The sequence below is a fragment of the Magallana gigas genome, chromosome 5 (genome assembly GCF_963853765.1).
Source record: "Magallana gigas chromosome 5, xbMagGiga1.1, whole genome shotgun sequence".
NCBI lineage: Eukaryota > Metazoa > Mollusca > Bivalvia > Ostreida > Ostreidae > Magallana > Magallana gigas.
The window spans coordinates 45,899,949-45,917,491 of NC_088857.1; the positions used below are offsets into that span (position 1 = coordinate 45,899,949).

Genomic DNA, 17,543 nt, shown 5'->3' on the forward strand with positions numbered 1-17,543 from the left:
TCCGTAAGAAAATCTATTAGTCTGTGACTAATGGACTAAGGTTAGTGTCGAACCCTGCAAACAAAAATTTTTATTGGTGTGGTCTAAGTTATTAATTCTTTAAAAAGTTTTATTTCAATATTTGGTTTCCATCATCAGATTTCATTTTTCACTACAATCCTATGGAAATTCCATGGGAGTATCCATCATGCACAGCAATCTGAAAGTATGCATTCACAAAATATCATACCAAGGCCATACAATTATATAGTTGCTGATATTGAGATAACTCCTCTCAATACGCTCCACATGTACATTACAGTATAAGCCTGTATAATACAATTAACAAAAGAAAAGAAAGAAAAAAAATCAGTAAGGTATACAGAACATCATGAGTTTTAGGTGTGGAAATCAGGTGTACAACAAAAATGAAAGGCTTGATCACCCAATTCTTTTATTTATTTTAGCCAAAGCTTTGTAAAATGTTGTGTTCAGATGAAGCCTACTGTTTTAATTCCTGTTTTTTGTCAGAGAATGTACCACATAATCCTCTAATTCTTAGCCCCCCACCCCCACCCAAACAAGATTCCAGCAAAACCTAATTCAAAAAACATTTAAACAAAAAGCTACTGTACAATAGATTAATCACTGAAAAAAAAATTCTGCAGCTTCAATTCAGTCATGAATTTTTTCAGGGCTGGGACGATACTTTACTTAGCAGATTTGGTACAAATCACGATACATGAGATGCGATATGATACATATCACGATACATTGCAACTTAATGAAAACATGAATAAGGGCTTAAAATTTATTGAATCAGTCTATGTATTACCACATGTCCAAAGTGATTTCATTATATTTAAAATGAACGTTGAACAATTTACAAATTACTTTCGTCTTGTATTCACTACTTTTCATAAACAAGTAATCCGAAAGTTTTCCACACTCCAGATTTAGCTTGAATCGATTTGACAACTTTATGAGGTTTTCTGCCATCTTTGTACTTTCATATTAGGCGCGCGGACTTAAAATAGCTGGTATATGAAGCTCGGATATTTTATGAAAATATAAAAAAAGTTCACTACGGTATCGTTGTATTAATGGTAAATGTAGTGATCCAAATATTGTCAAAGTATATACTGTGATGCACTGGTGTATTGTCCCATCCCTATATTTTTTTGCGGTTATATGTTAAATATAGCAAATCAGACCAATATTTTATTGACATCAAATATACTTACATGTACTTGGCTGGGTACACATATTTTAACTTTCTTATTTCCTTTCATTTGCGATGGATTACTTTCAGAGAGTATTTAGCGATGATTTCCTTCTGCCCCTCAAAGATTTTTTCCTGCTGAAACTCAATCTTTCTCAACTTGAAAAGTGGCCACGATGCTGGTCCTATTCATCAAAATAGTGAAAATAAATCAAAATACAGGCATTGAAGAGTTATTCTAGGCCTCTAACGGGAATCAAGTCAAGTCGTACCCAAACCGACTCGTATACCCAAGCCGACTCTTAATCAATAGGTCACAGATTGTGACTATAATGGGTAGCAATTCTTGGTTAATAGCTACACTCTGTCCCGAGTTTTTTCTTCGTTCACTTTTTCTTGATATTTTGATAATCATAAATACCTATGTGCTCAAATTATGTTCATCCTCAAAATAGATATGAAATATCTTCAGATTATCTGTTTTGAAACACCCCTTTGGCTTTTGCCCCTTCAGATCTCAATATACAACTCAAAATAGTCTATGGGGATTTTTCATTGCACCAGCCATGAAATAGCCTGGATAACGAAAATTTGTGCAAGGTATATATTCCAAGTGATTTCCAGATGGTGAAAAGATGTAGACATTTCCTATTATAAATTTCCGCAAGAAATTTATTTACCTTCCTGTGAACTTTTATGAGTGAAAAATTATGTGTCATTGAATGGAGATATCTTGGATATATTTTCCATTTCATCGATTTCAACTGTACTTCTATTTGAGTGTAGGTGTATTTTTATAAAAAATCATCAAAAAGTGATGGAAGCAATAACTTGGGACAAATTATAATCAACATTGATTAAATTTGAAACTTGTGTGTTTAATCATTGCTCCCCCCCCCCCCTCCATTCTCGGGTTATTTTTTTATCATTTATTTTTAACTATATGTTGATTTATGCTACATTTAAAAAACACAATTAACGCAAAAGCTATGTAGAAATAAAATATATACCCCTGGTATAAAAAGCAAAGAATTTGCAATGTCAGCAGACACCATCTTGTAAAATTTGACACCTCGCTAGGAAATCCTTAAATTATTTATACTTGTTTCTATTATATCACTGGTTCTATGGTATCGCGGTATTTCTGTTTACTTATAGTAGCACGCACTGAAATTGACATTTTATGTCGGAATATTTTTAGACATTGAAAACAGACACGTTAAACATTACTGAGGTATATAAACTCACAAAACATTAGTTTCTGGAAATATTTTCGTATTGATAGATTTTTTAATAAAATAATATAACTACCGCGATATCATAGGACGGGCTCATAACTGAAAAAGTACTGACCGGCCGGAAATGATGGTCTCTTTAATTTCATAAGGTGTCAAATGGTGAAAAAATAACTTGTGAATGTGGGGGGGGGGGGGGGGGGGGGGGGGGGGGAGGGGTGAATATGGGGGTTGGGGGTCCCGTCCCCAAGCATCTGTGAGTACAAATACTTATACCAGTAGATAATATGGTAATTTGATATGACATACCCGACAATATTTATTGAAATGAATATCAATATTAAAAAGTTATGACTGTGGGCATAATCATGTAATTTGAAGTTATTTTTCACTCGGACTATCCGACTATTTGATTACAAATCAGTTTGGTTACGAGTTGACTGTACTTCTTACAAGGGAAATAATCATGTTCACAAGGGGAAGTAACTATAAAATTACAAGTGCATGTGTTAATGGGACGCTTGTTTATCGATACCGTAATCACCACCATACCTATTAAACAACTGGTACCACTGGCCGGCGAACCTATCTCCAAGGTGCTGCTACATGTAAGAACAGAAGTTGATGCAAAGGACTGACGTTGTGGGACTGTTTCGCCATCTTGTTTCTCACGAGCGCTCTACCTGCTTGACATGGTGGTGACTTTTTCTTCCCTTTCGGCACTTGACAATAGTCTTGACAATGGATGTTTTCCTAAAGATTTCGTCTTTGTACGAATCTGATGATTCATCAGTCCAAGAGCACTAAATTCTGATAGATCTACTTCGCTACTTAAATCGAATCCGACATGTTATCTCCATCGCAGCTTGGCGGGTTCAGAATTCTCTCGATTTTTGATTGGCTTAATTTGATTCGCATGCGCGTAGAGGTTAAACAAACTCTCTCTCTCTCTCTCTCTCTCTCTCTCTCTCTCTCTCTCTCTCTCTCTCTCTCTCTCTCTCTCTCTCTCTCTCTCTCATCCTGAATCAATTGTTATAGTGAAATATTTTTTATTTGCTTTGTGAGTTTTTTTTTTACTACAAATCAAATATTTCCTTGAAGTGATTAATTTAGTGGGGGGTTTTTTTCGTCCCAAACCCCTTCCACGTACATGTAAGTTCAGAGCTGCAGCATATAATAATATTGGATGCTTTATGATATTTTGTCTGTTTGTATCAGTGTATAAACAATATTTTATTCTAAATGAAAGATGTATTAATGGCACATTAATTATCACGTATATTTAATGCAAATCAAACTTAGTTAAACTTCAAGTATAAGCAAATGATCAAACTAAAATTATCATAGTTATATATTTTTTCTATTAAACTTTATTATTCTTTTTTGTATATTGTATCTAATCTACTTATACGTGTCTGAAAAAATAATCATTAGGATGTTTTGTGTTTACCGTCTCGAACCCCTCCCATGATTAAATCAGAACATAATGATCAGCTAGTTTGATACATATAGACGATTTTGTGTATTTGCAATAATGAGTACGTAAACAACATTTTATTTTGTATAAAATAAAATATTATTGACACATCAATTATCATATATATTTCCTGAACACCAGAAACATTATTAAACTTTATGTATAAATGTATTTACGTATGAATGTCAATTTTCTTAAACGAAACGTATAATTTTTTCTATTAAACTACATTATTCTTGTTGTATATCGCATTAAATCTAATTATACTTTATTATAAAATCCAATCAAGTAAATGACATTATATTTTGCATATAATATAACGTTATACACAAATTATATTAAAAACAAGAAATATAATTTGGTAAACGAATCTATAAAATTATATTAAACGCGACTTTTCGTGCAGTGTTGATGATTTGTTTTTTTCAAGAGTAAATATAAGTAATAAACAGCATTGTTATATTCAGGAGTATATTCTCACTATATAACTCTATATAGACGAATAGTCAATAATTGTAATATTAGCTCGTCCGAAAAATATTGACCGGTCAATATTTTTTTTATATTGACCGGCTAGGAATAATATCTAGAGAACATTCCCTCTATTTCAAATATTCGCCTCTGATTTGTGGATTCGTAAACGATGACGTAAATATTTCTTCGCGACTCCAAAACAAGGTGACGTCATAATAGAGAGTCAGTCAAGGCAAGTAAATAACGGACGCGCAATGCGACGGTTTGCTATCATAACGGATATAAGGATTTGCGAATTACCGTGAAGTAAAATCAGGTAGAACATCTGTATGTTAATTCTTACGGTCGGCGGAATATCACCAGTGACGGTTTGAAGCAGAGGATATTTGGGAAATGAACTTCGACAAAATTGAATTCGTGAATTCTTTGTTGAGCTGAAAAAATTACGGCGATCAATTTTCAATTACTTTCTTAAATTTTGGTTTGTTTCTTCATATAACAAAACAAATGTTGACTGTGTTTTCGGGCAACATTGATTACATTAGCCCCCTTGGGACAAAAATATTGCCCTCCGCTTCGCGTCGGACAATATTTCGTCCCTCGGGGGCTAATATAATCAATGTTGCCCTCAACCCCAGTCAATATTTGTATAATATTAAAAAGTTCACCAGGATATGAATTTGGTTGGTACGTGATCAAATCTACTGAGAAGCCCTTCGGGCTTCACAGGATTTGATCACGTGACCCGCCAACTTCATATCCCGGTGAACTTTTTAATATTGCTGTTTATTTCATAATTGAATCATTAATTTTTGAAAGATACAGTACTTCTCATAACTGCACCAGTGTGTGCATACAAATTGGGTAATGTTTTCTGTAACGTTTAGCCCATGTGGGTCATCCCTACCACCAGTGATGGCCTCATTCGTTTGGGAGACTGTATAATCGCCCCGATTATAATTACATCTTGTTTGTATGCAATCAATTATTACTCTACCAGAATTAAATGTTTTGAAGTTACGAGTTCCAAAGTGTTTCGAGAAGTTTTCAGACTGTCACATATGTCTGAAAACTTCTCGAAACACTTTAGAACTCGTAACTTCAAAACATTTAATTCTGGTAGAGTAATAATTGATTGCATACACTCGCACATTAACAAAATCCATGAATTAAAAATCTTTGATATATAATAAAACAATCTAAAACTGTTATAAATAAAAAGAAGTTTTGTAATTATTAAATAAAGCACCCAGTTTTGTTAAAAATTGAAAGATTTTGAAGAAATAGTAAGGGTATACTAGTATGTTTATGTTTTTGTAATTATTTTTTTTCTTCGGAAATTGGATTTCTTAAAGTAAGGAACGGGGTGGGTCAGATGATTTTGATCGTATATGAACTGGTAGAGTTTTGATTATGAAATATCTTAAAATATATACTGTCTTGACGATAATCTTTCAAAATTAAGTAGCTGCTTTATGGTAAACAGTACATGTTCACAAGTGGCTTGAAAGCTGTATTACATGTATAATAGCTCTCCGGAAATTTTTTATCAACAAACTGCACAAAGTGAGTCCAGGTATTTAACCAACATTCCGTAATAATTGCTTGAAATAAAAAATAATGCCAATTTTCACCCGCATGATAGGATTTCCCCTATATATTGCCAACAATGAAAAATGAAACATTTTTTAATATGATTTATACACATTTTAATATCAAGACAGTTGATATTATTTTTGGAATTTTTATTTATTTATTTTTAAAGGGGGTGTAGCCTCTTATGTCTCATATTAACCAAAATCTCAACACCAATGTCTTTAAATATAGTTTGTTTTTCTTATCGATAACTTTGCAGTTATTTAATTAACCAGCTGGCCGACCCCGTGTAATTTTTCGCGGGGGAGGGTTGGGGGTTATTGTCCCAACTTTGTGGTAGCGATAAGGAGGCTTTTGGAGATCTTTTCTTAATTCATCAGAGCTCTATCCTTAAACAATTTGTTGCATGTACTCTAATAAAAATGCGTGTATTACTATAAACATGTATATTTTAATAAAGTCATTATATGTACTAGTATTTTTTCCAGTTCTAAGAAGATATCTGAAGCCGATCGAATTCTTCACTCACATCTTTTATACATTATCTGGATGCATGTAAAATGTACACCAATCTCATAATTTTTTTTCTCCGAAAAATAATACTTTCTTAGAAATTTTGTTATCCAGAGATAATAATTAAGATTTTAGGCCTATCTAATATTTTTTTTATTTATTCCGTTCCTATTCCGTCAATTACGGCATGCCTTTACCTGCAGCTAGCCTTTTTCTATCGGTGCCGTCACTGAGTTTTATAGGTTATACGATCCAAATTACACTCATTCATACTCAGGCTCACTCACCAACACGATTGCATATTCGAATTTACATGTTTACATGTTTGGATTTTGAACACAATTACCCTGCATACAGACAAGGCATGAAGTTAAAAAAAATGTAAATATAAGCATTAAATCATGATTTTCTGAAGCATACAGTATCATAACTACAGCAATGTGTGCATACCAATTTTCATTACGCGCTAACGCGCGTTACTCAATTTGTATGCACACACCGCGTCTTGCCTTGTCTGCATACGTGATTTATACCGTAGAACTCCTATCTTATCCTAAGGGTAAATTAATATAAAATGTGTCACAGGTACCAATGAACAGAAGCTGTGATCTCGCAAGATTTACATGTAACGCGGGAAACGTTTCCGATTACGTTATATTTTTCCGAATTAGTTTTACTTATAAATATATATAAATAAACCAGTAAAAAGCACAATAATCGTATAGATGGAAGAGCAGTAACAGCCACAAGCGTGAACTTTGATTTTTCCTTGTGACGTTGCAGTTTACAGCGTTCAACGTTTGTGACGTCATAATAAAACTCATCATTTAAATCTTTGAGTACCCAGTGAAGGTTTGTGCATTGAAGGCATTTAAAGATCACAGAATTTAATGGAAAAACACAGTAGAATGTAAATTATATTAAGGAATAAGGAATCATTCTTTGTGCATTTTGAGCTGATAATTATGGTCGGGGCGTGATCAAATTCAATAAAGCCTGAAGGGCTTTATGATAGATTTGATTACGCCCCGAACGAAATTATCACCTCATAATATTCAAAGATTGATTCCTTATTACTCATATTTATATAAGTTTAAGCCACTGTACGATAAGCAAATCCCGCTGGCGCCCCAATTATACACAATTTGAAGTTATGGGTTTTATAGTACAAAATCGATGCGTACTGTTATCACAGGCACAGACACTGGAAAATGTAAATATATATGACTCAGGTGATTTATGATCCCGTTTTAAATACTAGTATGTCCTTTATCACAGGGAAATCATATTTCTATTTAGAAAGATTTCTGCGCTGATTGCAAACATACTAAAATATGCGTTAAAAATGTTGTTGGTTGTGCAGCTCATAAAAGTGCAAATTAAAGTAACTTATTCTACGACCAACGTCTGTGGGAAAGAAAAGTAAGCTATGATTAATTTATTACATTCAGTGTTTTGCTTAGACTAATTTAGAAATACTTCTCAAACTTTTAGAATGATGTCAATCTTCTAAAGAATTAGGTTAAAACTGTTAACTTACAGTGAGCTTTTGTTACATGAAATGAAATTTTTAAGATAAATAAATATCATTTCAGTGAGAGTATTAAAAGCTGTACAGGATATTATAATGACGATGGAATATGTAAAGATGCGCCCAGTTTGGTTGACTTTTTTTTTTAAATTATCAAATTCATTACACGAAAAATATAGGCTATGAATATGTTTCTGCAATCTTTTGTATAGTTCAATGTTTTGGAGCCGCTGGACCTGACTGTTTAATGCCGTGCAATAATAACTCCTTTGGATATCAGTGTAAAAACTCGTGTGATTGTCAAAAGCATGAAATCTGCAAGAAATATTTCGGTTGTCTGGCGATTAGTAAGTTACGATTTAAAGTGGCATATATTTTATTGGTGGATTTCTACTCCACTACAGAGATCACAGTGTCCATGTTCTTCATGTTTCATATATAAACAAAATATGAGTTTAAAAGTGTATGTATATAAAGTTTATATAAAATATCAATTGTTGGCGGTGTTAGTAAAAGGAATTAATCTAGTTACAAAAGAACGCGTGGTTAAAAACTTATTGATGCTTGCTCATTGTCATACTATGTAACTTTTTTAAAAAAGCTATGATATACTGATTTGGCAGTAGCAACAGAATATAAAAAAAAATCTTCTGTATAAATGTCATTTTTTTATTTTATAAAATTTAGATTCAAACACATGTTACCGGTTCTCTCCATGTACATATAGTTTGCTTTTATATTGGCCGACTGCCATGAAAATAAATCACGTGATGTCTGATCATTTAAAGTGTATAATAATAAATGCTCAGATATAAACACGAGGAAAAAAGTTTTTCGTTGCAGAAAGATCATTGGCTTCAATGCGAAAATGCTAAAATACGCGTTAACAACTATAATGGTTGTGCCGTACATGCAAGTACAAAGTAACGGCACTAATTCTACGAATAATACCTGCAAAAGAGATAAGTAAGTAATGTTCGAATTATTTCATAAGTTTTACTAAGTCAGATTTTGATAGATTATTATTTCAAATCTTAAAAATGACTTGCGTTCTTTTAAAGGCTTTGGTTAAAAATGTGTTTCCTATGGAAATAGTTAACTACGTGTATTCTCTACGAGCTTTTGCGTAATAACATTTAAAAATAAAAATTATTACAGTGAAAGTATTAAATGCTGCACAGGATATTATAGACACGAGGGGATATGTGAAGGTATGTTTAATGTTTCGTAAAAATAAATTTTCTTGTACATAAATGTGTAACGGAAGAAATCCATGTATTTTGTGTAATGTTTTTTCTTATATAGAATGTTTTGGAGCCTATGGGTTTAACTGTTCAGAGCCATGCGCCGATGATTATTTTGGATATCAATGTAAAAATCAATGTAACTGTCAGAATCACGAAATCTGCAATAAATACGTCGGTTGTCAAACAATTAGTAAGTTCCTTTAACAACTTTCTTACCAGAGTTTCATGTACTTTAATAATATGTAACGGGTTGTTCATGAATAGACATGGATGCATCATTTTTTAATTTATGAACAAATAATAAATCTTATCATTTGTTCATGAATACAAAATTTAAAACAAGTCTCTATGATTCAGCAACAAGGGAAATTTTTAAGATTTGACATGGCGAGATTTATTTGCATGCATTTATTTTGTTTTGCGTGCTTTTAAAAAAAATCGCATAACTCTCCTTCAAATATATTTTTTTCAAATTTTTTTATTTATTTTACAAATGATAATTGACCAGATAAAACGGACAGCAGCACAGAGTGTCATAACACAATGCTTTTTTTGGTGATTGGATCCGGATCAGCCATGCTATCACTCGCATTGGTGTTTGTTGGTGCCATGTTCTATAGGTGGTAAGAACAAACAAAAGTAATGAAAAGCCATCATATCTTCTTTGATAAAATTTAAATAATCATCATGCTGGATATATGTATTTCATATTGATTTTCAGGCACACTATTTTGCAAAGCAATATATATCCCACCGAAAGTCAAACAGGTATTATTAGTGCATTGTATGCCAGATTTTGTTTTCAAATTTATTCATCAAAAGTTTTAATTACATTGATTTTGTTTGGAATAAATGATATGAAATATCTCTGAACACCAAAATTTATGCGGAAGGAAAATATTCTCTTGTAGGTTTTCAAGTGAATGTACTACCCTTTTCTGAAAAACACGAAGTTTATCAGGAAAACTACGATGATATTCGAGAATCTCGAATGCTCCTTGCTGATAAAGGAAATTGCCACAGGGAAACTATAGAAAATAGACTAAGTTCAACGGATTATAGTCATTTGTTCCTCAAAGGGCGCACTTCACGGAAATCAATTAGCGAGATGCCTGAACAATATTATAGTGCGATTGATGCACGCTTTAAAAGTAAAATGCCGCTCGTCATGATGTCCGAATTTCCTGAAGACGATTGCTATGTCAGTGTATCTCAGCTTGCTAGGCAGAATAAGAGAATATCAAAGTCATGCTCTGATCTAAAGATAGATATGTCGGATACACACCATGATATATATTCAAATCAATGGCGCAAGGCCAAGGGGGATACAAACAATCGAACTATTCTGATAGAACATTTATAATCATTTTAATTATTTTAAGCAACCCCCACTAAAAGAAACGTCTTTTTAATGTCCTTCTTTTTACCACTATAAATCAAATATCAAAATATGCTAATAATCAAGCTCGCCTTCACCACGACTAAAGAATTACCACTGAAAGCCGTACATGTTAAGAACACTAATTTCTTCAGTTTTACCGCCAAGGAGAATAAACACCGGATTCGATAGTAAAATATTGGTCAGCCAATTTAATCACTGGCCATAATTAAAAAGGAAAATATGAAAGGAATAAAGAGCACAAGGAATAAAACAAATGTCTTATTCTAATCATTGTTGTGAATAGATAAACAACCTGTTTGATTTTAGACATTAAATTAGTCATCAATAAGTGTATATGAGACATCTTTTATTGCTAAAAAAACACTAAAAGATTGATGAATAAATGTAGGCCTATTTTAAAACATAAAGACTTCGTGTTAATTTTTAAAAAGTAATATCCAAAAATATTTGCTAAAAATTTTTGAATATTTTAAAGTTTTTTTGTTTTGAAATGTAACTTCACAAATATCACGGCTTCAAAAAAAATGTTGTAAAAATGTTGATGTAAGATTATTTGAGATAAAAAAAAATATGTATATTATGAATTTGTTGGTTTATTTTCATCATTAAATGGGAATTTAAAAATACATTAAATAGTTTTAGAAAAGAATATTTTCTAAAGTAAATGATGAAATTGTGTTTATCCATGTAAGTTCATGAAACCTTTTAGAGTTGATATGAAGTTTCAATGTGGGCAAAATTGAGGGGGAAATTCAGATTTATTTTAAATTTGTCAGCATCTAAGTTGGTGTGACATACACATGGTATTTTTTAACTTTAATGTTGTTTAGTGTACATTACGGAAGCGTATTAGTGCCACATATAAACTTCAATGTTTTTTATTTTCTACACTTTACACTTTATTCTGTAAATTTCAGACTTTAATCTGTAAAATTCAAACTTTAAAGTGGAAATTCACATTTTAATCTGTAAATTTTACAATTTAATCTATAAATTTTACCCTTTAATCTGTCAATTTTACACTTTAATCTGTAAAATTCACACTTTAAATTGTAAAATTCACATTTTAATCTGTAAATTTTACACATATATCTGTAAAAATCACACATTAATCTGTAAAATACTATGTCAACACCACATGGCTGTTTTAATTAAATGTCCGACATTTCTTTGATCTTTGTTTAATAATAAACATTGCAATCGAGAAATGAGTTCTCATTAACAGTATTCAATTTTTCAAAAACTGAAAAGTTATGATTAAATTCTCTTAGATAAAATTTATCAGTGCCGCAAGGCCAAAAACTGTTCAACGCTAAGGGCTTTTTATAATGCAAGCCGTTTCCCTTGTCTCTTTCAATCAGATTAAAATTTTCACAAAAACTGAAAAAAGTGATAACTTAATGGACTAAAAACTAACGATCACCACTAAATAATCTGACGGCCAGCCGGCCACCACATAATTATATGTTGGCCGCAACATAAAATGTAGAATTATCTGTAACAATGTTTTGGGGTTTTGACTTTTTGTTCAATTTTATGCAAATACACAGTCTTCAAGCCCGCTAAATGTATACAAGACTAGTTTAAAGCATCAATTTTATTCATTTGTATACAGTACAATTCTATTTAATCAAGTTTTTGTAGTACGTACACAACTCAAAGTACTGAATGTACTTATGCTAAATCGAGGTTTAGACAGAATGATAAATGATGTATATTCTTTGAATGATCATTAATTCAACATTATTTATTATTTTTTTTGTAAAATCATAAAAAAAGTGTAGAAAAAAGCCGAGGCATAAAACCACATATCTATTTAAAAAATCCACGGTTTTTTTTAAAAATATCACTGTGTAATGATGTCACTGTATTTAAGACAAAGTTTGAAATATTTACTAATTAAAATATTTCAGTCCATAATACTTCGATCAAACCATCGGAAATGATAAATATTCTCCAATGTATGTGTATATATGAGCCAATTTTACAAGATAGTGTGTCAATTAAACACTTTTAAGTGTAAAATTTACAGATTAAAGTGTATATTTCACACTTTAAAGTGTGAATTTTACAGATCAAAGTGTAAAATTCACAGATTAAAGTGTAAAATTCACAGATTAAAGTGTTAATTTTACACTTTAAAGTGTTAAATTTACTAATTAAAGTGTATATTTTACAGATTAAAGTGTAAAATTTGCAGAATAAAGTGTGAATTTTACAGATTAAAGTGTGAATTTTACAGATTAAAGTGTGAATTTTACAGATTAAAGTGTAAACTTTACAGATTAAAGTGTGAGATTTACAGATTAAAGTGCGAATTTTGCACTTTAAAGTGTGAATTTTACAGATTAAAGTGTAAAATTTACAGATTAAAGTGTAAAATTTACAGATTAAAGTGTGAATTTTACACGTTAAAGTGTAAAATTTACAGATTAATGTGTGAATTTTACAGATTAAAGTGTAAAATTTACAGATTAAAGTGTAAAATTTACAGATTAAAGTGTGAATTTTACACGTTAGAGTGTGAATTTTACAGATTAAAGTGAAAATTTTACAGATTAAAGTGTGAATTTTACAGATTAAAGTGTAAAATTTACAGATTAAAGTGTAAATTTTAAACTTTAAAGTGTGAATTTTACACTTTGAAGTGTAAATTTTACAGATTAAAGAGTAAATTAACACTTTAAAGTGTAGAAAATAAAAAAATGTGAAGTGTATATGTGGCACTAATACGCTTCCGTAGTACATTGAGGTGCTTAGTTTTAATGTTTCCAACATGTACACTATGAATAATATACCGGTAATCCTTGAACAAATGCAAATTGAGCGATGCGACAAATCAACTTTAACAACGTACTCGACATATTTCTGTAGACGGTCAGTGAGAAACCTAATTAGGAACAAGTTTTAAAGATTTATTAATAGCACTATCTTCCTGGTCAAAGATTTGTTCATCCTTTAATACTTTTTGCGATTTTCAATGACAACTGGAAATCACACCCAATGTAAACGCAAGCTCATACCAATATTATAAATAGCACTGTATCTAAAGTATTATCTCTCAAACTAATGTTCCTGATGCACACGTACAATCTTCCTGATTTCTTGAATGAATGTGAACACCTGGAGACATTTCAGCTTAATTTTTGCTTTAACATGTGGCACATGTAGATAATGATCTCAGTAAACGTTAGTTTTATATGGGATTTATTCTTTACATCGATATCCATATAAGCACATCTTCAATATCCGTTATATATGAGTATTATGATTATGATTAAAAATTACAACAACAACTACCCAGCAGTGCCCCCCCCCCCACTTCAAAAAGCAATATAGAATTTCAAAAAAAATATAACAGAAGCACTATAATGGCAACCGAAAACAAAAATAAACAAGCAATTTTGATGCTATATTAATAAAGGATAAAAATTATAAATGAATTAAAAAACTTCAAGAAAATCTGACAAAGGTTTAATTTAGCCCAAACATAAGGCTGGAGATTCTTGCTTAGTACATGACTCGAAAATAGGTGTAAATGAATGACAAAATCAATTGATGCAACTAGACGTCGGTGTAGGTCATATGTCTCATATCTGGTTTCTGAGGTGCCATGGGTGAAGAATGGGACAATAGTCCATTGCATGTCAAATCCCACTAATAAGTAGTACTAATTTTCAGCTAGATGTACATGTACTGACACCGTGCATATACTTCAAGTGTCCATAGTGAGGTTTGAACCTGTTCCACCTTCGATCAGTACTGTTCATAGCGTATCTTTCTTTGATCACATATTACTACCAGTAGTACGAAAAATTGGTCATATTTGTTTTATTCCATAGCATGAGTTTTGAATTTTACAGCAAATTGATGTTATCCATAAACAATAATATGTGATCAAAAAGCAAAGTTATATGCATTCATCAATGCATTCTGATCAAACTGTCAAAATTTGACCAGTCTAGAAGAAAGCCTCGCAATTCCTGGGGCAGGTGTTATTTTTTCAAAGAATAGATTTTGAACAATATTTATACTGGGAGAAATGAAACAGAATAGCACGTATGTTTAAGTTGCATGATTTGATATTTTGAGAGTTAGATGTAAACTGAAGATTTAGAAATGTTAGATTATTGCATTGCCAATCCCCATTATGATTTACGTTACATTTAGGTATGTTATGCATAAAATGCAAAGGGAAATAACTTTAAATTAACTTTTACATGTTACCATGTAATCATTGCTCTACCAAGCATAAATTGATTTGAAAATGTCATGTTACTTCGAACATACAATTAAAGTCAATTTAGTTCAGTTAATAAGGAAGAAATATATATTTCAGCAGAGTCACAAGATAGCAATATTCAAAAGTTATCCTATGACTCAAAATTACATTTTTAAATTTTTTTAAGCACAGGCACCCAGGACGTCATATATTTTTCTCACAATAAAAATACACACCGCTTACCTAATAATACAGAAGATAAGCATGCAGTGTATTTTTTTGTTATGAGAAAAATATATGACGTCAGGTGCCTGTGTTTTTTTTTAGCTTTTAAGTGAACACCTACCGAAGTGTATCACTATCCTACATGATAACATGCTATAGTACTCCTTTTAAGGAGGTTGGCACATGAAATACTAGTAATGTCAATAATCCGAAAACATTTTAGATGGTTTGAACATATTTTATTGCATAAACATATACAAATGGTTCGAACACAAGTTCTTACAACTTACGAGGTTCTTACCAAGTATAACAATTTACAACTGTATAGTAGTTTAGAATGGAAAGTACATAAAAATGGATATTACTAATATAGTTAGGTTATTGAACAAACGTACATGTATAAACAGTTCTGTTGAATTTGGTCTAGGCACATCGTCGGAGGTCTAGGCAGTAAAATTGAAATTACAAGAATCTGCCACAGTCTCTCATAAATCTTTGAACAGCTAAAAAAAATATGTTGGTTTAAATTGACACTCAGAGATTAGATATAAAGATGTGGACCTAAGATGTTCATTTATTTTATTTGTGACCTATGTCATATACCATTTTTTGGAAATATGGAGCCCCAAACAAAAATGATACTTTTCCTGAAATTATTGGTAAAATTTGGTATTGAATTGATAATTTGAAGAAATCAAACAAATATTCATAGCTTGAACTATTATTTTGTTATGATTTCAATACAGTATTGAGTTGAACACATGTCATGAGTGACTATAAAAGTAATATCCAAGTTGAAATTTCAAAAACATTGCTTTACTGATGGCTTCAAATGCCAGTGCATAATAAATACAACAGCAAATGCAATCAAAGTACTGAAGTACTGAAAGCCGGGCTCTTTTAGTGTGTCTTTATGCATATTGAATAGTAAAGACTAAGTAAAATATCTCTCTCTCTCTCTCTCTCTCTCTCTCTCTCTCTCTCTCTCTCTCATGCTTTTAATGTCGACAAAGCGTCAGAGAGCGACCACATTTTGTAAGCGGCTATAAACAAAAATATGTCTGTCTAATAGAAAAAAATTCAACAGTTGCTGCCTTGAATTTTGCAACAAGCGTTATATATTCGATCCCCATTTCTTAAATGCGCAGCCAAGTAGTTCATGGAAATTCATGCGCAATTTATGTGTCCAAAATGCATAGTCTTGTTTTTAAAGCACGTTATTAATAAGATTACTAAGAAAGGTAGACAATTCTCTCGAAATCAAAAATAAAGAAACAAAATGCAAACACATTTGACAAAACGTGGCTCTTTGTGTAACTATTTGGTATAGCGGAAGCTTGACGCTGTTTGGTTTTTTGTTTACTTTTGAAGTTGTGCTATTTATAGTAACATTGGCGATTTGCCTGCCTACAGCCAGGACAGAGCCCGGCTAAAAATTGTCACAAAATTATAGAGTAATCAAATTATAATGCAAATTAAAAAAAAATAATAGTACTAGTTATGCCATCTTTCCAAAACTTTGCATACAAATAGACACACATTTAATGTCTCATATAAAAGTAAAAACAAGTAGGGGTTACTTCTAAAAAAAAAAATGAAATATGACTTGAAATAAGCTAATTTTAGGCAAAATCTGGAGTTGACTTTTTCTCGATTTTTATTAATTATAGACTAAATATACCAAAAATATCGATAAAAATATCAAAATATTGTTCAAAGAAGATGGGTAAATAAGGCGTGTAAAATGTCCATATGAAGAATGATTAAATACCGCAAAATCAAAATATCACTAAATCTAATAATTTTTAAAATTATAATTAAAAACAGTGTATATTTAACGTAACATCGGTTTGTAACCCTTAGATATTTTAGATACATGTAATATGTTGATTTAAACTGGCGTATGCGTGTCAAAACCTCCAAATAGTGTCATTTTTATAACTTAAATGCCTTTTCTCTCATAGAGTGGGTCTGAGCTCCATATTTTTGTCATAGTCTAAATGCGGTTTAATGGAATTTAAACCGATTTCCATCAACAAAAATGTTGAGTGATGACCCACTGTACTTTTAAAATGTCATTTTGTAGCCAAACAAGTAAAAAAGTAAAAAAAAACCACAAGTCCGTAAATTCGTGGCCAATGTCTTATATATCATTTAAACAACACACTTTGTTGTGAATGAAATGGCTCAGTGGTTAGAGCACTGGACATTAGTTAAATTTATAGAACTTGGGTTTTTAGGTTGTTGGTTCAATACCACCAAAACTTCAAGATTTTTTTTTTTCTTATTGATATCCTTTTCTTAAATATTTCAAAGTGAATATAGTAAAAAATTACCTTTTTGTAAACTTGTATTATAACATTTCAAATATATTTAATTGAAAATATGTTAAATTTGAAATTGTATTTTACGACTTAACC

At 31.3% G+C, this 17,543-nt stretch overlaps 1 protein-coding gene and 1 long non-coding RNA gene across 7 annotated transcripts in view; one reads left to right on the top strand and one right to left on the bottom strand.

Moving 5' to 3' along the window:
- The window catches only part of LOC105328433 (uncharacterized), a 62,122-nt gene extending 51,094 nt beyond the window's left edge, over positions 1-11,028 (top strand). Inside the window, exons 3-8 of one of the 6 annotated variants that reach the window (XM_034465233.2) lie at positions 8,240-8,993; positions 9,186-9,238; positions 9,333-9,464; positions 9,783-9,897; positions 9,996-10,042; positions 10,186-11,028. In XM_034465233.2, coding sequence (XP_034321124.2) covers positions 8,896-8,993; positions 9,186-9,238; positions 9,333-9,464; positions 9,783-9,897; positions 9,996-10,042; positions 10,186-10,637 — 897 coding nt within the window. In that variant the 5' untranslated portion in view covers positions 8,240-8,895 and the 3' untranslated portion in view covers positions 10,638-11,028. The remainder of the gene's footprint in view (positions 1-8,239; positions 8,994-9,185; positions 9,239-9,332; positions 9,465-9,782; positions 9,898-9,995; positions 10,043-10,185) is intronic. The other 5 variants (XM_066085848.1, XM_034465238.2, XM_066085851.1 and 2 more) reach the window with 5 other exon arrangements.
- Positions 88-3,728, bottom strand: LOC117692674 (uncharacterized). Its single transcript, XR_010714312.1, has 3 exons — positions 2,989-3,728; positions 1,224-1,386; positions 88-199 (listed from the first exon to the last, which is right to left on the bottom strand). It is a non-coding gene; the product is annotated as an uncharacterized lncRNA (long non-coding RNA).
- Positions 11,029-17,543: the final 6,515 nt, after the last annotated feature.